General features: G+C 38.2%; 1 protein-coding gene and 1 long non-coding RNA gene across 2 annotated transcripts; one reads left to right on the top strand and one right to left on the bottom strand.

Annotated features, from left to right (window-relative positions):
• The first annotated feature begins 4,188 nt into the window (after positions 1–4,188).
• On the top strand, positions 4,189–14,040 carry R3HDML (R3H domain containing like). The gene is made up of 6 exons (XM_070940014.1): positions 4,189–4,449; positions 7,060–7,178; positions 8,500–8,632; positions 11,882–11,997; positions 13,549–13,670; positions 14,021–14,040. Exons 1-6 carry the CDS (start codon positions 4,189–4,191, stop codon positions 14,038–14,040), a joined length of 771 nt encoding a protein of 256 aa, XP_070796115.1.
• A 1,093-nt stretch (positions 14,041–15,133) lies between these two features.
• LOC139314398 (uncharacterized) lies at positions 15,134–20,814 on the bottom strand. The gene is made up of 3 exons (XR_011600181.1): positions 20,568–20,814; positions 17,065–17,141; positions 15,134–15,152 (listed from the first exon to the last, which is right to left on the bottom strand). It is a non-coding gene; the product is annotated as an uncharacterized lncRNA (long non-coding RNA).
• Between the last annotated feature and the right edge of the window lie 2,150 nt (positions 20,815–22,964).

Raw genomic sequence — 22,964 nt, 5'->3', positions numbered from 1 at the left:
GTGCACATAGGCTTTCTGGAAGCATCTGTCAGGCTGTCCAAAAGCAGATTGTTGGATGAGAATTTTTTTGCTTCGATTCAGCAGGAATGGTTTTCTGATCTTGCCAGCTCTTATACATTAGAAGCCAAATTGCTTTTCCTTTCAAGTACTATTGGAAGGATTAATATTTGTATGAAAGGTCTTGGTTAGCCCAAACATTTATCTCCCCTTTCTCTTTCTCTGTCTATCTAGTCATTAGAGACAATTGTTGGGATTTCTCCTTTGCTGACAGCAGTTTAATTGTGTGTACTTTTTGGCACACTGGAAGGTCCTCTCTGCAGATACCGTGTGCTTTGGCAAAATGGGCAGTCTGGACTGCAGGATAAGGCATCTATCAGGGATGCAAAACCTACCAATTCCTGGAATACATATCTGGGGTGGGGAGGGGGAGTGTTGCTCATTAGAGCTCTTTCAAACTGTGCCTGAGACATAGCTTCATTATAGGATGCTTTTCAAGTCAGCCTGCTTTACAGCAGTGACAGCCAGAACTGGGCCCCTCAAAGGCCAGCCCATTTCAATCAAATGAAAACTAAAGTATGCTTAGAAATTGAAGTGGATGTTGCATGATAGGATTAGAAGCCAGGTAGCTTGCACCCCCCATCCCCCTGCCTGAACTTCTATTGGCCTTTTCCTAATAGAGAAGATAAATCATAATATAAATACTGCTTTTCCTGGATGCTTGTGAATTATTTAAAACAGGGGTGTCAAACTCGCGGCTGCGGTCCAGATGCATCATACATTGGCCACATCCACGTCCGGTTTAGCGAAGGGGGAAAAAAGTCATGATGCATCACGTGATGGCGTGAGTTTGACCCCCTAATTTTAAAAGTTCTACAAAATGTATAAAATACAAGATGATACAGGTAGAATTAAGTTACAGTACAGAGTTCAAAATATTCTGACATTTTTTTAAAAAGTCATGTAGAGTAAATGTCTTGGTTTTAAAACAGAAAGAGTAAGCACATGTATTCAGGCAAACCAGAATGTCAGGACTACAGTAAGAGCAGTAAATTGCTTAAGGCAGAAAAAATAATAACGAGTTCACAAGATACATACAGGTAGTCCTCGACTTACATCAATTCATTTAATGATTCTTCAAAGTTACAATGGCACTGAAAAAAGTGACTAATGATTCTTTTTCACAGTTATGACCTTTGGAACATCCCCATGATCATGTGATTAAAATTCAGATGCTTGGCAACTGGTTCGTACTTATGACTGTTGCTGTGCCCCAAAGTCATGTGATTACCTTTTGTAACCTTCTAACAAGCAAAGTCACAACTACTAACTTATCAACTGCAGTAATTCACTTAACAACTGTGGCAAGAAAGGTCGTATAATGGGGTAAAGCTCACTTAACAAATGTCTCATTTAACACCAGAAATTTTGGGCTCAATTGTGGTTGTAAGTCAAGGGCTACCTGTATTAATAAATTTAATTGTGTCCAATGGAACATAAAAATGATTATTTAAACTGTAATTTAAAAGTCACCTTATTGATTTAGTAAATAAATAATTCTACATAAAAATAAGCTTTATGAATGGAAATACTAACACTGATTCTGCAAGAAACATTTTCAATATTTTGACAAAGATAAAATCTCATGGAGTTAATCAGCATCAGGTCAGTTTGTAATAAGGCCACCAGGTCTGATCACAGGTGAGATTGCTGATGTGGCATACCTTATTGAAACCTGGCTTGGCTCAAGAGGATAGGGTCCTCACTCATTTGCCTGACTGTTACATCAGGAAAGGGTGGAGAGATGGTATTTGTCATTTGAAATAAATGGCTGTTTGTTAACTTAGGCGCTAGGATTCAGTTTGGACTTTTGATACTGTACCAGTCTCCTGCTCTGTAGCATCCTCTTTGCCCAAGTTCCTTGATTCTGTTGCCAAGTTGCTTCCCAAACCTATGGGAAACCTGCTTTATCTGGTTATGCAGTAGCTCATGGCCACCACGACAGCTATATGCCTGTCCAGGTCAACCAGGGCACTACAGAAAATAGTAGTTATATGCCTGACCTGGTTTTATTCTCAGATCAAGTATAATCTGATACCGGGGGAGATTTCTGTTTCTCCCCTGTCATTGTCAGATCACTTGTCAGGTCTCTGGTGCTGCCTTCCACTGTATGGAGGCTGGATCTATTAGATCAATCCACACTAGGTAGCTGATGGATCCAGTTGAGTCCTGAGTAAATTTGGGGCTGTTGCTGAGGATCTGCTGCATGGTCTGAACAACGCCCTGGTGGCTGCTTGGAATGAGAGGGAAACTGGGGTTCTGGATCAGGTTGCACCCAAATGGCATCTCCTCCTACAGGACTCCCCAAACTCCCCTTACAAAGGAGGGGGAAGAAATAGGTAAAGAGATACCAGTGGAGGAAGACAAGTAGTGAATCTTACCAAACATGGATTGGGGCTGCTACTAGGGCTTACCTCAGCAAAGCCAGCCAAAGATTCTTACTACATTATTTATTTATTTTATTATTTATTGAATTTGTATACCGCCCTACTCCCGAAGGACTCAGAGGACTCTGAGTCTCATCCTTCCAGAGGCCTTGATTCAAGTGACCCAAGCCCTCCTGGAATGGGTGGCTCTGAGGTTTACCTACAAGGTCACTTAAGGAATTTGAAGGCATCTGATGGATTTAAAAAATCCTAAAATTCATTCAAAGTTGGACTCTAGCTTTAGAGAAGGTTTGTTGATTAAATCAGAGTCAGTTCATTTCAGATAATATGCAAAATATTAATCAGCTTTGATAATCATAGATTGAAACTACAGCATCCATTTTCTTCAAAATTATCGGTACGGTTCCAAAAGATGTTAAGCTATAAACATCATTTATAAACTATATTGGCTTGATTCACAGAGCATACTAAGACACAGAGAAATGTTTTGGGTAAACCCAGTGATATGGAGATATTGATACGGGTAATTTTTTGCACAGATTAAGTAAAATCAATACAATTGCTCCAGCTGTGGGACTATTTCATCTCAATATTATCAATCTGGAGTCAAGGGCAAATAGTACTGATGCCATGAACTAAGAATCTGGAACACAGATCCCTCAGTTTGAAATGGTTTACCTGAGTATTTCTACTTTACCTTTCTAAATCTAGATGAAAATGAGTTTTGTCCTTGTTTTTCTGACCAATTTCTACCTTCAGTAGAATTAGGGTTTTCTTCCAAGTAGACAAATATAGAATTACACTGTTAATATATTAATGGGATAGCAGTTGCAGCTTTCCTAACCTCATAACTCTTATGAAGCAGTGATACGTGGTACAAACAAAGCCATGTGTACACAGGGAAAGAGTCATAAATTGCCCGGTTGAGCACTTTTCAGTCTTTGAAACTTTCCCCAAGGCGAGAGTTCAGATGCAGATTTTGTGTCAGATTGCCATCAAAGACTTCTTGGAATTGGTTGTGTTAAATCTGTCTGCCACATGTGTCTGTGTGTAGGTTGTTTGTAAGGGTCACTTTTTGAGTTAACTGCTGCTGAAGCAACTAACATTTCTCAGCTGTTCTTGGCACAGCTTTCAAGGTATGTAGTCTGGGGAATGTCCTCTTACTAGCTTCTTTGGGGAATATCAGAAAATATAAGTTTTTTTTCTAAGGTTGATTGTATTCCCCTATGTATAAGAATTAGTCTCTGCATTTTCTTAACTCCCTTTTTACATTTTTCTTGTTTTACATTTTTGCCTACTGTGATTTCAGTTTATGTAGTAGGTTTGCTTAGTGAATTTATTACCTGTGAAATCAAAGGGTAAACTGATTTGGAAGTATTCTATTAATTAGTATCGCTTTAGCAGGCACATGTGAGCATTTCGTATCATTCTTGGATAGATAAAGAGGGGGGAATACTTCTTCAAAAGCAGAACTGACAAAATACCTCTAGACATTTCACAGCTAATTTCAAGCATTTGGTTAATTCAAATTAGCCAAACATTATACTTTATTCTCTTTAAGTGTTTTTAGTGTAGTGAAATTCAGATTTCATTCTTTTGCCTTGTTTTCAGTAAAATGAAAAATTAAACATTTTCTGTGATTATTTTAGGTTCATAAAGCAGAGGAAGCAAGAAGGTGTCTCCAAACTGATTGCATTAACCAAATCAAACATTGATTCAAGAGAAAAAGTGTGCAAATCCTAAAATGACTCCTTTGTGCGTGCAGTTCTATTTTAGTAGCTTAATCTTCTGGATGATACAGAAATCAAGCTTTTTCACGCTGCCCAATACTACTGACCTTCTTTACCCCTCCAGCAGCTCTGACACCAGAAACATTTCTATCCATGGAGTATCAAAGTTTCGCAGGAAACGTTACATTTTTTCCAGGGAAATGAATGCCCTTTTGGGCTATCACAATCAAGTACGGGCACAGGTTTCTCCTCCAGCTGCCAACATGGAGTATATGGTAAGTTTCTTTTGTACTTGCTACTTGGGTTTGGAAACAGCACATTGACACTGAGAAAACATAAACTGTAAATTGATTGTTTGGTGGACAGCTCCTTTGAGGTGTAATGGAAAAGTTCTGCCAATTCCCCAAAGCTTTCTTTTTAAAGTTGGACAAACTATTTTAGTAACCTAAACAAAAAATATAAGTCAATACAAGCTCACACACCCGGTTAGCTACATTCATTGTCAGACAAGTGTCCTGATACTCCACTGTAGCTTGGATAATTATCTCCCTTTTTTTCTGGCAAGATTCCTCTGCTAAGGAACAGTGGATGCAGAATTTTGTCAAAATTCCTCATATATCTTGGTGCAGTAGTGCAGTACCTGGTGAAGATGATACTTGGTGAAGTATCATTTCTCAACTTTTATTTATGAACCTATAATGTAGTAAAATTATAACAGCTTCCTTCCCATTGTGAATAAGTTTAACTGTTCCAGTGAAAGCAGTTCCATATGTTTCTATGTACCTAAATATCTCATGGTTTCTGGCTGTGACAGCTTGGTCTTTGAAGAAAGAAAAAAGTTTTGTATGGTTCATGCAATATACAAAAGCTTTGTTTTGGTTTTAGAGAATTGCATGCAACCCAGTTTGTGAAATAGGCTGCATTAACAGAGGGATAGAATCAAGATCACATGAAGTGTTAATACCACTTTATAATGCCTTGGTAAGACCACACTTGGAATACTACATCCAGTTTTGGTCACCACAATGTAAAAAAGATGTTGACACTCTAGAAAGAGTGCAGAGAAGAGCAACAAAGATGATTAGGGGACTGGAGGTTAAAACATATAAAGAACGGTTGCTGGAATTATGTATGTCTGGTTTAATGAAAAGAAGGATTAGAGGTGACATGATAGCCGTGTTTCAATATCTCAGGGGTTGCCACAAAGAAGAGGGAGTCAATTCTCCAAAGTACATGAAGGCAGGACAAGAAGCAATGGATGAAAACTAATCAAGTAGAGAAGCAACTTAGACATTCCCTGACAGTTAGAACAATTAATCAGTGGAACAACTTGCCTCCAGAAGTTGTGAATGCTCCAATACTGGAAGTCTTTAAGAAGAGATTGGACAACCATTTGTCTGAAATGGTATAGAGTTTCCTGCCCAAGCAGGGGGGTGTGGTGGACTAGAAGACCTCCAAGGTCTTCTAACTTCCAAGGACTTCCAACTCTGTCATTCTATTCTATTCTATTCTATTCTATTCTATTCTATTCTATTCTATTCTATTCTATTCTATTCTATTCTAAATGTGAGCACTCCATCAATGTACTTAAGGTGTTTTTTTTAAAGTTGTGTTTGTGTAAAAAAGTTGTGTTAGATAAGGAAAAATGCAAGGACACTTGCATTTTCCCTGGTTAAGTAGCAAGGGAAATTTCTGAAGATACATGAACTGTATATCATCTTTTTCAGTAATCATTTGGGAGTTATGTTTTTGAAAAATTCTTACCTTAGAGAAACCTTAGAAGTATTTATGAAACTTTTAAGTAATATGGTAAAGCACTGATTATTCAGTTTAATCAAATCTGAAAGTATATGTCCTACTTTTTGTTTGAGTATGCTTTAATATCTGGCACTGGATTCATAGATTACATATTTATGAGTCTGGAAGCAGTGATGAGGAATAGCTGTGAAATGAGCTGGAGGTAGAATAACTAGTCTTCTTACAAAAGGTCCACATTAATTTAAAAACATATGCATGATGATCAGGTAATATTGGGGACAATAATTGAATATTTTGTTGACCTCTAATATGGTAGGATAGTCTTGGGCTAGGGAGGAAAAAGAAGGAAAGGTCATTGTCTCTCAAACATAGTCTGCTTGTGTTAAGAAATTGTGCTAAATAGATGTCCAGGCATACTCAATTTTAGCTAGATGATTCAAATACATTAAAATGTATTTGAATTTTGTGCCCTCTTTAATTTTCTGCCCTCAGCCTGAAATGAAGCAATTGAAATTGAATTATATTACGTACTATAGCTGATGCTTCTGTAGTCAGAGATAGGCAACCTACTACCAGCAATTCTCAGCTTAGTATTCAAAATGTAAGCAAGCAATCCACATCCAAATATCTTGTCATCCAGGTAGGTAGGTAGCTGGTAGGTAGATAGGTAAGCAGACAGGCAGGCAGGATCCTGTGACTCCTTCTAGTAGTGGTCCTCTCTATCCAACATTGTTCTAACTTATCAAGAAGAAAGCTGTGGTCTACTTTGTCAAATGCCTTAATGAAGTCCAAGCATTTCCCTGATTCACTAATTTATCAAGGTTCTTCAGAAATAAATCTTTATTGTTTGTATTATCAATATTTTCCGTAAGTAAGTAAGTAAGTAAGTAAGTAAGTAAGTAAGTAAGTAAGTAAGTTAGTTAGTTAGTTCTGGGTCAGCCAACTAAAAATAGTTGCCCTTGCCAAGTTATACCCAAAGAAATATAAATTGCAAAAGAGAAGAAAAAATCTTACTCATACTAACATTGTCTTCCAGGAAGGGGTGATGAATCATCTGCATGATAGCCAACTGCCTGTTATATGTTGCTTTTTTTAATTATTCTTATTTTTCTCACTTCTCATGAAAGATATGGGATGAAAAGCTAGCCAGATCTGCAGAAGCATGGGCAAAACGGTGCCTATGGGAACATGGACCTCCACAACTGATGACATTGATTGGGCAAAACCTTGCCGTACACTCTGGCAGGTAAGGAGTATCTTTCAGCAATGCTTGGGTGTTTTGTGATGTCAAATGGAGCCAAACTTCTTGCAGAATTCCAGAGAAGATGCTTCATTAAAAAACCCCAAAACAAATCAGATTAACAAGATTGTCCACCTCTATTCAGTCCTATATAACCTTAGCAAATAAATCAAGTATGGTATTCTGACTATGCATTTCTTTATGATCTCAGTATACATATAGGTGCTGTGGCTGCACAGAACCCACACTGCAGTCTTTAAGACTATTTTTGTGGGAAGCATGGCTATAGTATTCACACTCCTGTGTGCACTTCCAGCTGTTCCTTTTCCTTTCCATGGCCTCATGAAAAGCAGTTTGTGAATTCTTCAGTGTTTATGTTAAGCAAAGGACTTTTTAATTTTCCCTATTTTTCTTCTTCTTTGTCATAAGATAGTACATGTGGCATATTGCCCTTCTTAATTTTTTGGAGGGGCAAAGGGGGGAGGGGGGAGAGATTTATTTTTTAAAAAGGAAAGCTAACAAATAAAACAAGAAATTGTAAATTATAAATGCCTACAACATTGTAGAAGTGAATCTTAATAATAAAACTATTTTCTATTTTAAGTAGTTTCTATAAATTCTTTAATGTCTGCTTTGTACTTCTCTCAATTTCTTTGCTTTTTCTTCATCGTTTCTCCTTGTCTGTTCCTGGCTGGACTTCTGGACTCTTCTTGTCTTCTTCCAAAGCTTTGTTCCAGTTGAGGGAAACCGTTTGAACAACTTTTGCCTCATGTCATTCTGAGGGAAAGAAATAAAATCCTCTCTCTTCCCACTTTTCTTAGCTGCAGCCTCTTTTCCTATTGCCTCTTTTCATCTATCCTTTTATTTGTCTCTTTACTTTCACTCCTGGGCTTTGGCTCTATTATTCAGTCTCTTCTTTGCAAGGCCTCTGGTCGCACAGCTGCCCAGAAGCCATCTTGTCTCCCCACACCCAACCACAACTCTTGTCCAATACTGCTACTTGATTGGCAGCTGAATTGTCCTGACAATGGGATGGGCCAAGGAAAGAGGCAGAGGAAGGTACCTAGAGGTTTTTAATCCTTCCATCTATCTGATTCTTTCCAGTTTATTTGTCTAGTTGTGTTGGAATTGCAGATATTAATAGTGAATTCTAGAGAAACCCATATTTGATTCTAGAGATACCCATATTTGATCTCTTGGGGGAGAAAAGATGTGGATGTGGCACCATATGCCATTTTCCCCTGTCAAATGATTTGGATATTGGATTCCTTTGCTTCTCTTATGAAAAAAAATGAATAATTCATACACTGTGTATGGTCCTCTGTAGGTACTATTCAGTGATGGACCTAGTAAAATCTTGGTATTATGAGAAGCAACACTACACATTTCCTTATCCCCATGAATGCAAGCCTAGATGTCCTTCCAAATGTAATGGTTCTGTTTGCAGCCATTATACCCAGGTAAATATTTATTTTATATCTACAGCCATTATAGCTAGGTAAATATTTATTTATTTTTTACTTATGTTTAAATTGACTATGTCATTTTTCAAAACCAGGTTTTCCAAGAGCAGCTTTAACATATTGACATCAGACTGAAAACACAACAGAACATTAACTAGACATTACAGAACAATATTGTGCCTAAGGAGTAAAAAAAATGACATTTAGATTAGGTTATACAGATCCTTTCATTCACCTTATATGTGTGTGCATATATTAGCGCTTGTAACCATGCAAGCAAAGTTGAATGGATGGATGTTTTTCTAATATTAAGAAAAATCCATTTGGTTCAGATTAGCCAAATACTTTTGGGTATTCCACATTACAGAAACATAGTTTGTAATCTCAACAAACTGTTCTCACACAGATTTTATTTCCAAAGATGTAATTCCTCCTTCCATTGATTCATTGATTCACAAGTTGCTCTCTTTTTTTAAGCAAATAAAGCAGATCCATTGATGCAATACTTTCCCAGTTTTTTTCTTTTTGAAATGTATCATTTCCTGTTGAAATGATTCAATCTCAAAGTGTTCCCTTTATCCATTAAAGAGATCACAAAAATTTGGAACGTAGGCGATACATTTTAATCATATGATTATACACCTTCAACTCTGAGAGAAAAATGTTTGAACAACAGGTTGACATTAAAGGGGATGAATAATCATCACAGTCTAGCCAGAAAGAACCATCCAGATGTTTATAAACACAACTTCAGGCATTTCTGTTTACATCCACACTGAAATGGTCATTTAGACATTCTTAAGAAAAAATGGATGCCTTTTTGGATGGATCCTTATCCAGGACCCTTGATTAGCTGTGTATCAGGGTCTATCCATAACCAAAATTAATTTAGGGCATTAACACGGCTGTCTTTAGAAGAGCATATGACGGCCGTGGCCAAGGGGGTTTTTTATCAGGTCCGCCTGATTCGCCAGTTGCGTCCCTTTCTGGATCGGGACTCCTTACGCACAGTCACTCAGGCACTCATCACTTCCCGCCTGGACTACTGCAATGCTCTCTACATGGGGCTCCCCTTGAGGAGCACCCGGAGGCTCCAACTGGTGCAGAATGTGGCCACGCGGGGGATTATGGGAGCGAGGGGGCGCTCCCATGTGACACCTCTCCTGTGTGAGCTGCATTGGCTTCCAGTGGTCTTCCAGGTGCACTTCAAGGTGTTGGTTACCACCTTTAAAGCGCTCCATGGCATAGGATCTGGGTATTTGCAGGACCGCCTTCTGCCGCCGATAGCCTCCCACCGACCAGTACGCGCCCACAGAGAGGGACTCCTCAGGGTGCCGTCAGCCAGGCAATGTCGGCTGGCGACCCCCAGGGGGAGGGCCTTCTCTGTGGCAGCTCCTGCCCTCTGGAACGATTTGCCCCCGGAGATACGAAGAATATCGGATCTCCGGGTCTTTCACCGTGCCCTGAAAACTTTTCTTTTCCATCAAGCAGGACTGGCGTGAACCCCCTCCCCCTTTTTTTAGTCTTTTTTAGTTCTTTAGTTTTTAAATTGTCATTGGGTTTTAATTGAATTGTTTTAAATTGGGCTAGTTATGTAATTCTTTTAATAATTTTAAATTTTGTATTGGCATGTGTTTTAGTTTTGGCTGTGCACCGCCCTGAGTCCACTAGGAGAAGGGCGGTATACAAATTGAATAAAATAAATAAATAAATAAATAAATAAATAAATAAATAAATAAATAAATAAATAAATAAATAAATGTTTGCCTCCAATGTTTGGAGGAGGGGGGAAAGGTACCATTTTCCACTATATTCTGATGCTAAAGTCCTATGGAGATAAAATTCTATCTGGCGACAGGGGCCTATATGTTACTATTTACACCTCTCCCCCTGCTCCTGCTTCCCCTCATCTTTTAATTGGGCTACAGTATTGGTTTTTTGTAGTATTTTATATATGTCTTTTAGCTGTGTATACTCTTTATTTTTTATGTTTGTAGGCTGCCCAGAGTTACTCTGATGTAAGATGGGTAGCCAATAAATTTTACAAAAAACAAACAAACAAATAAAATAAGGTACCAGCAACACTTGACTCATATATGTTTTGAGCAGTTCCTTTCTTCCTATTTCTGCTTGTCCAAGAATAGAATGATGTGCTGAAATGCTGCTAAATATCCACCAGATGGTAATCTCACCTTTCCATAATTTTAAGCATGGGAAGCAAGAATATTTCCTCCCCTCATCCCCATTATCAGTGCTTTCTTTATGGAAACTTTTAATTATTAGGTCCATCAAATTTTGGTTAAAGAGATCAGTCTTTGCCAGTCTTTTCTTACACCCATTATCCACAGTCAACATGACCATTGATTGTAAATTTTGGAAGTTGCTGTGCAACACATCTGAGAACATCCACTAGGGGAAGGCTGGCCTTTAAACATCCACTATAACTGTGATGGCGAACCTATGGCATGCGTGCCACAGGTGGCACGTGGAGCCATGTCACCTGGCACACCAGCTCAGCTCCTAGAGAGGTTCTGGAGGCTGGGGACAGCAAAAAACGTCACTTCCTGTCCAACCGAAGGTTGGAAAACAGGCCATTTCGGGCCTCCAGAGGGCCTCCAAGGAGCTGGGAAAGGCTGTTTTCACCCTCCCCAGATGCATAGAGAGGCTCTGGAGCCAGGTGAGAAAGAAAAATGGGCCTACTGGGCCATCATGTGCCAGGAGTGGGGGGGAGGGGGGTTGCACGCACATGTGTTGGGCGGGGCGCATAGAATTATGGGTGTGTGGACGCATGTGGGCGAACCTCCCCCACCCACCTTCCTGGCATGCGATGGCAAAAAGGTTAGCCATCACTGCACTATAACCTTTAGTGGATACCATAAAAGGAACATAGGAAAAGTCCAGCTGAGACAGATCAAAGTTCTGTAATGCAGAATCTGTACAGTCCTGTTTTTTAGGCCCTGAGCAGGTAGCCAAATGCTTTTTGAAATACACTAAGGGAGGCATGGATATATGGGAAATACTATATATCAGTTATCACTAAATAGCAATTTCCTTACCGCTTCCCCATCCCAAAATAACTGAGGGTTATGAATAGTATCATCCAGAGTATGTAAACATTCCATTTATGGCTAATAACCATTGTTGAATAAGCCTTTCACATTATGTAAAAGACATTGTTTTTGGTAAATTCTTCTGTTTTTAGATCTACCACTCTTTTACAAAAATGTGCTAATGTCTTCCGAACAGATGGTGTGGGCTTCCAGCAACAGAATTGGCTGTGCTGTCCACACTTGTACCAACATAAATGTGTGGGGAAACACATGGCGACAAGCAGTCTACTTAGTGTGCAATTATGCCATCAAGTAAGTAACCTATTTGAGTGTCATACAGATATGTTAGATGGCAACCTTCCATAATTATGAGGAATTACAGGTATTGTTCAACAATTCAGTTATAAATTGAGAAAAACTGACTTTTAAAAGGACTCATCATTGATAGAGAGCAAGATTAGGATTAGTATAAGGGCTAAAATAAGGATATGGGGGAGAGAAGAATGTGGAACACAGAGTATCAAGGAACTGTTCTTGATGAACTCCATAGTGCCTTCTGAGAACTGATAGATATTCTTGAGGGGGGGAAATGGTAAGGGAAGAGGTATAAACAGAAAGGCTACAACATATATGCAGACTTCTCTGGATCCGGATCTCCATGTAAAATGTGAGTGTATGAGGAAAGAAACCAATTTGCAATGAATTATTTAGAATTGAAAATGACCAGAGGGTAAAGGGTTAAGCTCTTGTCCATCGTTGTAATATCATATACTTTAAAATATCCTTCATATTTAAGGATACAGTTTGTGGGAATTCTTATAATTTAAGAAGCAATTTATTTCTAAGAATACTCCTAATACTGCTTTAAAAACTCTGCACATTACTGTACTACAGAAAATAAACTCAACAAATAATACTCAAAGTAGCCCATAATTTGCCTATTGTTTCTGGCTCATTGCACCTCTGATTGATGTACTATTCTGGATCTGCCTCTGTTAATCTTGCCTGAATGTCAGTGAAGTTTGCCATGTTGGCCCTGAGTAAGGTTATTCAGGCCCTGTTCCCAGTTGTGTCCAGTCTCTCTTGCAGCACAAGCCAAAATGGCCATGAAAGACCCAGGAGGGTTCCAGGATTAATGACTGGAAGGGAAGAAGCATGGTAATTGCAAGCTAAAGTGACCCATCAGAGCTGGGTATATCCCAATCACTGACCATATTGGCAATTGCATCATTGGTGAGGCATGCCAGATTGCATCCATGGCAGAAATGGTGTTGAGAGAAAAAGAAAACACTTAAAACTGGAACACTTCAGGATGACTTAAACTGCCTAAACTACATGATGAGACAAGGCAGTATGAGAGCATGGCAGAATACGTATGCCATATGCTGCAGTGAAGAGGAAGTTAAAATATCCCTTCTATAGGAGTGGGAAAGGTGTTTAATTATTCCTAATGCAGAGAGACAGCAGCAACTCTAATCTTTCTGGTTTGCTTTTTGCTTGAGTTGCTATCCTGATAATCTGTATCAATGGTGAACATGACCAACAATTGACCCTGTTCAACAGTGAGGTATAGGTATCATGGAGAAGAGTTTCTCTGATAATAAATAATTCCCATACAAATGGCAGGGGGTGAAATAAAGCTTCCTTCCTTCCATTTCCATTTCCATTTCCATTTCTATTTCTATCTATACCACCCATTTTACCTAGATCATACTGAAGGAAGGAAGGAAGGAAGGAAGGAAGGAAGGAAGGAAGGAAGGAAGGAAGGAAGGAAGGAAGGAAGGAAGGAAGATAATAATATGTACCAAGGTAGTATCCAGAATGAGAGTATTGCTCATGCACTTTGCTTTTCTTTGTTTGCAGGGGCAATTGGATAGGAGAAGCACCTTACAAAATGGGGAAACCTTGTTCAGCCTGCCCACCTAGTTATGGAGGCACCTGCAGCAACAACATGTGTTATTTGGGATTCAAATCCAACAGAATTGGTTGGTTCTGAACATAGCATGTGTACTTTGAGCTCCCCACTATGTTGAAATTATGGAAGGAATACTCACTGAGGGAGATGATAGAAGATTGGGCCAAATGTAAAACAGATGTCTAATTTTTACTTATAAATTCTTTACTTATAAATACGCCTTCATTCATATAAATTCTGCATTTCTTTCTCTAGCCATCCACCCTTCCCCAATCTTCTATACCATAATACAGCTCCAAATATATTTTGACATCCATACACATGCTCAAAAGCCAGCATTTCTCATAATTTTAAGTAGGGAATAAATTCTTAGATTTTGTTTATTCTACATTCTTAATCTGATTTCTTTATTTGTTGTAGGATTATGCCATTGTAAATAACAGAGGGAAGCCAATTTGACAGGCATCAAGTAGCATTTAATCTAACAAGTAAGTGTATCTCTAGGCATTCCCTGGAGGCATTTAAAGAATCAACAGGAAAATAATTTCTGATTTACAACTGAGACCAGTGTAGTACATATGCTGTTGAACTGAGGAGATAAAGGTTGAAATCCACACTCAACAACGGAACACATTATTTTTCATTGTAACCTTTCTTACAGGGATATTTCTATTATGTTAAAATGAGTGGAGCACTCCTTCTTTATCACTTTGAGCTCCCACAGGAAAGGTAACAATAAATAACACCACATTTTAGCCAGTAAATGTAATATTGATGCAAGGTTTGAATATTTTAAAGTTAATGTAATCATGTACTATTTCTTCCCCATCAAGGTATTTTTGCTTTTGTCTGAATCATGGAGTCAGGTTATAATATTTGATTAACTTTCATTCTTATTATAGCCATTTCTTCTTCTTCTTTTAATAACAATTGAACACACTAATTATTTTTATTCCTCCGTTACTCACAGTTACTCTAATTTTTTAGAGTAATTTGATTTTTTGATTTTTTAAAAGAAAATGTATTTTAATTGCCATTTCATTCTCTTGCAATAATGTTTCACTTGGATCTGATGACAAAAGTCCACCTTTGATTTGCACATAGCAAATGTTTTGCCAAAATGTGTCTCCTTGATTATATAAGAACATCATCCTGATTATTTTATATATATGCTGGACATATATGAAGAACATAGTTCTCCGTAAAATCATTAATCTTTTGGGTGAGTTGTTTAATGGGTTACATTAAAACGGTGCATTCACTATACATTGTGTTTGTCTCATTCATATAACATTTATTTTGATTTGATTAAGCACTAGACAACTTGTGCAACTGTAAGTTATCATTTCAAAGATACTTCCTTACCTAAACAGAGAAACAGAATGACCAAGGGTGGGCAATGTGGGATAAAGACTATCACTGCTAGATGGTTTTACAGTCAGCTGATTAATCACACTCAGTGTATAGTCTCAATAGAACTATATCCACATGGAGAGAAGCATGCAGTGGTTCTGTCTTAGGACCAGTGCTCTTCAACTTCTTCATAAATGATCTAGATGAGAAGAGAGAAGAAGAACTCATCAAATTTGCAGATGACATCAAACTAGGGTGAATTTCTAACATTTTGGAAGATAGATTCAAGATTCAGAAGGATCTTGACAGACGGAACATTGGGCCTATCTAATAACATGCAGTTCAGTGGTGAAAAAAAAATAAGGTCCTGTATTTAGGAAGTTAACAACAGTTTTGCTTAGCAACATAAATTTTGGGCTCAATTGTGGTTGTAAGTCAAGGACTACCTGTATGCATACATTCAGCAGAAGTTCCACTATCCCATAAAAAATAAAAGATCTCAACATCCCTGCTAAGATCAAAGCTAATATAGGCAGGGCAGTCCTGCTTGCAGCTGCTTTGACTGTTAAAAATAATTTCAAAGTTTTATGTGATTGGTTTTTTTCCCCATTTTTTCCAGCATTTAAAGTTTAAATTGGTTATGTTGCTCATATATGCACTGTGTGTGGTATGCAACCACACTGGCAGCAGTGGTGGGTTTCAAAATTTTTTACTACTGGTTCTGTGGGTGTGGCTTGGTGGGCGTGGCTTGGTGAGCATGGCAGGGGAAGGATACTGCAAAATCCCCATTTCCTCCCAATCAGCTGGGACTTGGGAGGCAGAGAATAGATGGGGGCGGGGCCAGTCAGAATTTTTACTACTGGTTCTCGAATTACTCAAAATTTCTGCTACCGGTTCTCTAGAACTGGTTAGAACCTGCTGAAACCCACCTCTGACTGGCAGCATGGTTGAAATGCCACACATATATTTTAGAAAAAACTCATTGAAAATGGGCCAGAGCAACTAATACAAAGGTAGCACCAGCCCTTCATCATGCGTAAGCACAATCAGACACACATACACACCCTGATTTATTTACACACTACACAGAGCCTGGCACTAGTTCATTCACCACTGTCTGTTCTTTACCTATAAACAAATGCAGGTCTGGGCACAGAAGTGGGCTGTTTATCCCCAGCGACAGCATGGGGATCTATCTGCATTTGTCTGCACACAAAGTCATTGTTCTTCGTGTTTGTTTGGTGAGGGCAATAAAATGTCCCATGTCTCAGCAGCTGTAAAACTGACCTAATTCACACCTCCTCGTGGGAGTTCCTTCTGCTTCTCTCTCTGGGCTTCTTCTCTGTGCCTCTTTGTCTGGGAGAATCCAGAGGAGAGCAATTTTTCCTCGTAGGGAATCACCTCAAGCCTGAAACCAGGTGTCAGTGGAAATCCCAAAAGTGTGCTATAAAGTCATGTTTGAGTTTCAAGCCTGGGAGCAGTCACTATAGCTACCGTGGCAGACGGCACCTTGCAAGTTGGTTTCCATACTAGCTTGGTTACTATTTAACATCTCCACCCACATTAGGCCTGATTAAGCGAATCAATAAGATAACAGGCGAGGCAGGTTTCCTCACCCTTCCTCCCTCCCTCCCTCGCCCAGCTTCTTTTCTTGTTATTTTACACTTTCCCATTTTCTTCAGAATTATACTGATGAGAAATGGTCAATGTAAGCACACAGCTAAATGCTAAGATGGAGGCCCCTCCGTATGGTGAGTACACAGGCTCCTGTCTGCCTATCTTTTTCTTGTTTTTGAGGAGAGACGCTCAGAGGTTGAGCAAAGCTGTGTACACTCAGGGCCGACAAATCCTGCTGTTTGTTGTTGATCTATGGAGACCTTATGCGCTAGGCCAACACGCATTTCCTGGCTTTCCGTGGTCTCGGATTCCCTGTAGTTGGCTTCCTCTTAGTCTGTTGGAGAAGCAGCACTGCTGTCCTTGACTTGAAAAACGAACAAGCATTCCTTGAACTGAGTCTATTTTGATTTTGAAGTGAGAATGAATTTGCCAAAAAAAATTTTTTTAAATGTAAAACCAGCTGGAAAGGAGGTTAGGAACTAAGCTCAGCTAACCTTAGATCCGAGATGGGAACAAAAGCAGGCTTTTCAAAGGCAGTATTGAAATTTGTACCTTGCTGTTGTGTGTGTGTCTGTGTGTAAGAGAAAGAGAGACCATGTCAACCTTCGCACAAAACTTTGCAAAGAGATGTAGCAAATGAAGGCAGATTTTTCTCAATGAGACTGATTTCTGAATAGATATATATGGAAGGACTGCATTGTGCTGTTCAAATGGCATAAAGTCCCACTTATATTTCCATTTATGAGTTCTGAGGTGGGCTGAACGGGGGCTGAACCCATATTTATACGCATATTGCATTTGTTGTCAGTAAAGATGAACAATAATGACTTTTCTGTCTGAGCTATGTACCCATGCACTAATAGGGCCCTTTCCAGTCCTGTTTTGCTCATGGATTTCTTGTGAATTAAACATGTGTAGAAAAGATTCTCCCAATACATGTTCTGTTGCCCATTGTCCTTTGTTTACAACAGTGGCAAGTTATAACCACCTCTTTAATCAACAAAATTAAAAAAAACCCAAAGTTATAACCTACTGGAATAAGGATTATTGTTATTTTATTCATAATACTTGCATCTTGCATATTTTATATTAATAAATTATATTAGCGGCTGGATATAGGCAACCAATCACTATGACTCATAACGTGCTAAGCTTGAATTAAACAAATAATACTATACTTTGCTTGTTGTATGAACCTTGGTCACTGGGGAAAAGAAATGTTTGGAAGTGAATCTCAGAAGCTAGTGAGATTTCTGCTGGCCACTAGGACTCCTTGATCTGGTTCATATAACACTTCACTACAGATAGTGGTCATCTGGATTTTTGTGATCTTACATAGTACATACCAATTTCTATTTATGTAAAGCATTGTATTCTAGTCATCCCCAAGCACACCCCTTAAGATGGTAGGTTTGGTGTTGATTTAGCGTGCTGTAAGAACCCCGCCATAGCATGCTGTAAGAACCCCACCTTGTCCCTTCTTTTGACTCTAATTAGTTCAAACCATAATTAAGCAATGTCTTAACACAATATGTTAACTCCACCTAACTATAAGCCTGGCAGGCTGATCTCAAAGCTTCAAGGGCTACAACCTTAGATTTGTGTGAGCATCTAGTCATCTGACATAAAGGCCCACCTTTCTTCAGATCAATATAGCTCAGGTAGGAGGTCTCTACCCAGCACGCTTGTTGTTGTAATTTCATTTTATATTTGTAGAGCAAGCATGTCCAACCCGTGGCCCATGGGCTATATGTGGTTCTAGACAGCTAGTAATGTGGCCCCACAAGATTGTAAACTTTTAACATTGTTATGTGGTTTTTAATATATTTATTTGCATTAATTATATATTTTATATGCAGCCTAAGACAATTCCTCTTCACTCAATGAAGCCCAGGCAAGCCAAAAGCTTAGACACCTATAATGTACAATTTTGTGTATATAGATAGTGCTATAAACAATATAATATAAAGGTGGGATGAAGCTGGCTCTGATGGTGAAAGAGAACTTCATAGTGCCATAGCCAAAGGAAGAGTTGCCCTGCTGTAGGAAGGTGTTATAATTTTTTGTCTAAAAATCAGATCAGCAACTGATATGTTATACCTTTGGATTGTTCTTTTTAAATATTATTTAACTATAATCATTTAAAATTTCAACCAAAAAGATAAAAACTAATAGGAACAAAAAGAATAAAAATAAAAAAGTGGAGAAAAGAAGGAAAAAATAGCAAAATAGCAAAGAAAAATAAGAACATAGCAGAGAAACAAATATAAAAGAAATGACTTCTCCTTTTATCATGGCAAATATAAACAATTTCAGTAACATCACTTTCTCTTAAAATACAATAACTGATCTTTTCTTCTTGTATTCCATCTCTTATCTATAAACAAAGTATTATTATTTAGTCCTGATAAGCAGAAGTCCATTAAGGGTTACTATAGATTAAATAACATATTTTATTTTAACGTTGATCAAATAAACCAACTTAATATTCCTATTTTTAATAACCTTGATCTTTAATCCCTTCAAATAATGTCCTATAACTGTATTTCTTTTCATTATTTATTTATCCTTTTGACAAATTTCTTCAAAACTTTAACAAGTCTCTTTCGTAAATTCACTATAGGAAAGTTATCCAGGTCACTCTTTGGTTTGTCATTTGTAATATCTCTTTTAATTATTGAGACAATAGCCAATTTCAATTGTATGTCCAGGATAGCATGTCTTCCACATCTTTCTTTTAGCCTGTCATTTTAAAATCCACTTTTTGATCAGTCTCGGTCTTGTGTGGTAAAACTTGTTCCTCTCCCATAATACCTTTTTAACACTATTTAGTAACAGACACTTTTAAATTTAATTTCTACATCCATTGTTCATAAAAATCCTTCAATTTAATATTCTGTACTGGTAAGTCAAATTTAAGTGTTCTTCTCCTTTAACTGAAATCTTTAGTTCCTTCTGGTTGCCTCTGGTATCCAACCTTTAAAGTCTCATCCAGCACTTCTTTTAAAAAGAGAATTTAAAACTTCGGAAGAAAATTGGAAGAAATATCCATGTGGTTCAGTTCCAAGTGGAGAGAAAGACACTGGAAACATGGAGGCTGAAAGATGGTTTATTGATGGAAGGACGACATGGGTTTTAGGTCCTGGGTAGCTGAACACATGGAGGAGAGAGAGAATTTATACCCTCTCGTGGGGCTTGCCCTTGAGCTTCCTGTTCCTGTGCAAGAAATATATTCTATTGGTTGTCAGACTCCCAGGGGCTATGCAGGGGTCATAGCTGAGGTTGTCTGAGATAAGTTTGGTTGAATCTTGCTGGGTGATGCAATGAAGGGGCTTTGTTGTGCCATGTGGTGAGCTCCGCTGATAGATAATCCTATTATGACCTGGAGCATCATGTCTTAATCCCATCACCCTGGAGCAGAAGGTCTAAATGTCTTGTAGATAGGCTGGCCCAGTCTTGCTGGGGCTATTAAGAAAGGTGGGAGCTGCTTTCCAAGAGCATGTTTCTCCTTTAGGGAAATATAATATTCTGCCTTTATAATATTTCCTAGAATATTTCATTCTTCTAGGAGAGGGGTGGGTGCTAACTTTCTACAAAACAAACGCCTTTTCTCAAGGGAAAAATTCTCATATTTCCAAATTTTTATTTCAAATCCATCTGGACCCTTTGTCCATTTGTAACTTTTCAGAATCAAAGTTCTAATCCTCCTTTGGCTGTTTATTCCAAATATATTTATATTCATTTTAAATTCTTACATTTGTACTTAAAACTTCTTTTATTAAGGATTGAAAGAAACTCATCTGGTACTAAAAATCTTGTTCCTAATAGCTAAAACAAACCATTTCCAAAAGTGATTAGAAAAGAATGTATATGGACCCAGTGGCCTTTTTGAAGGTGCCAACCACAACTGGAGCAAAACGAAGTGTGTTCCTTCATATTCCAGAGCTCTAAACCTGCCAGAGACCATTGTATTGCAGCAAGGGTGAAATTCACTTACCATCCCTACTGGTTCGCAAATGTGTGCGCGCCACATTTGTAGAGGCTTAAAATCATCACAAAAAAGCGATGTCATGACATCTGCGTGGGTGGGCGGAGCCTCCCGCAGCCGCCACTACCAGTTCGCCCGAGCCGGATAGAACCAGTTGAATTTCACCCCTGTGTGCAGTCTCCTTGCAAGGAGGAACTGAATGGGGCACTAGTGGATAACTTCTAGTCAGTATGGCTCTTCATTCCACTGTGTTCATTTTTTCTGCTTTTAGTGGAGCCATCTTCGGTTTGCCTCTGCTTCCCTGGAAGTTGTAAAGAAAACAAAACACGTTTGTATTGTCCTTGTTAAGAGAAAATCTGGAACCTGTCCAACTATAATGTTGCCTTTCTGCACAAAGATGAGGGACACCCTTGTGTTCATTTCCTGTGGCTTCCTCATATCATTGACTGTAGTGTGTTTTCCTTTAATTTTCCTTTCTGATTGTGAATGAATTATTTTGTGCTTGGAACAGCATGCCAGAAAATCTGCTATAAAAGTAGTAGGTAAGGCCAGGATAAACATGAACATTGATTTAAAAGTAGTTGAAATTAAATATCTGTTCAATATGGTTTCTCTCAAGTCACCTGTTGAATAATGTTCTTCTAGTATCGTCTTTAAAGTCATATTCTGCACACTACTATTAGGTTTCTGTGGCAAATTGCAACAAACGGTTTTGGGATACACATAGAGCTATGCTATCAAGCTGGACTCGCTTTCTGTTTTTGTCAGGTTTGAAATTTGATGCTATTGTGAAGCCAATATAGTGCAAAAGGGTGGTTTTGTTTGGTTTCTAAAAATTTGGAAGTCTCTCTGTCTTCTGCCTGGAGGAATTACAATTTTAGGTGATTAGGGGGCAGACAAACAAGCTGGACACATCCAGCATCACTAGAAAAGGACAACTTCTAGAACCCTTTTCTCCCTTTACAACATGAAACATACTTTTAGATAATTAGTAAAATATTTTGTCTGGCTTCAATAAAAAAAAAAATGTTCCAGCCTAGGAGTTTAAAAAGCATAACCCTAAAAGAAAATTGGCAAGGGGGTGGGGGGAATGAGGAAAATATTGGCATTTTTTGAAGTTACACCTAATTAATAAGCAATTAGCAAATTTATGTTATCATTTTGCCCAGGTTTAATTTGTGCTCTTTTCTCACATTTATCCTGTGATATGAAACCTCTGTAAGTGTTATGATTAAATGGATATTTTAATCTGGGTCTCCCACCTCATAGCCAGCTTTTTAAATGCCTGAGTGCATCGGCTCTAAAAGCCTTAGAACTCATTCATATGGAATAGTACAATGTACTGTTACAACAGTGATTGAGATATTGAACCCAAAGAGATAAAACAACCCTGCAAGGGGTCGTGTATAAGAGGAGAAGGACTGGATGTAAATTGGGGCGGGTGGGTGGGTGGGGACAGGTCATAGTCTCCATTTTAAACTTTTTGATTCCCACTGTGGGCACCCTGCTGACCTGTGTTGAAAGAATAATTTTGACAGAATCAGGCTATAGCCACAGTGAATAGTTCCAACTCATTTTCCAAATTTAGCCTGCATTAAATGGATGGTATCACCATGCCTACAAGACATTAATTCTGGGGTACCAATTAGATGGCAGTTAGTATGAAAAAAAACACTTCTATTGTAAGTCAAAGGGTCAGCTTTGTTTGATGCAGAACTCAATGTGACTAAATTTTATAAGCTGAAAGGAAATTAAGATTCTAGTGCAATTCCATAGCAAACAACATTCTCCAATTTTCTGACAAGCACACAGAATGTGCAATAGATGTAATATACACAACTCTTGAAAATGCAGTGATGTGTCTTGTGTTTTATTATTTTCCTCTGAGTAATTGCTTCTTATATCAGGGTGTTTAAGTTAGTGCCTTCAAAGGATATACAGTTACAGCTGCTTTAGAAACAATTTTTTCAGCGAGTTCTTTAGAAATATGTGGGGGGAAATTTCTCCCACATTACTATTACTCTGATGATACATATATTGTTTGTGTGTATCTGTATATAATACAGAAGGCCCAATGTAGAACCCAGAATCAGAAAGAATTGTCGAAATGTTTGGTATCTCAACACTGTGTGTGCAATACATTTATAACCAAACAGATATGCTTACATAAAATGCCAAGCTTCATTAATATTAATCTTGCTAGAGTCTCTTTGGTTTAGCATGTTGTCAGAACATGCCAGCCTATTTAGATTATTTAAAGGATTTTATGAACCCAGAAAATCAAGTTAAGCATGTTGTATGAAGAGACAACTATAAAAGCAAGAGACTTGGGCAAAGCAGTTCATTTATTTCTTTCCTTAAGAACAACACAAAAGCAAGAAAAGAAAAGAAAAGAAAAGAAAAGAA

The sequence above is a fragment of the Pituophis catenifer genome, unplaced genomic scaffold (assembly GCF_029215685.1).
Source record: "Pituophis catenifer annectens isolate HBS135680 unplaced genomic scaffold, rPitCat1.0.hap2 SCAF_3, whole genome shotgun sequence".
NCBI lineage: Eukaryota > Metazoa > Chordata > Lepidosauria > Squamata > Colubridae > Pituophis > Pituophis catenifer.
This window is presented reverse-complemented; position numbering and strand designations above follow the sequence as displayed.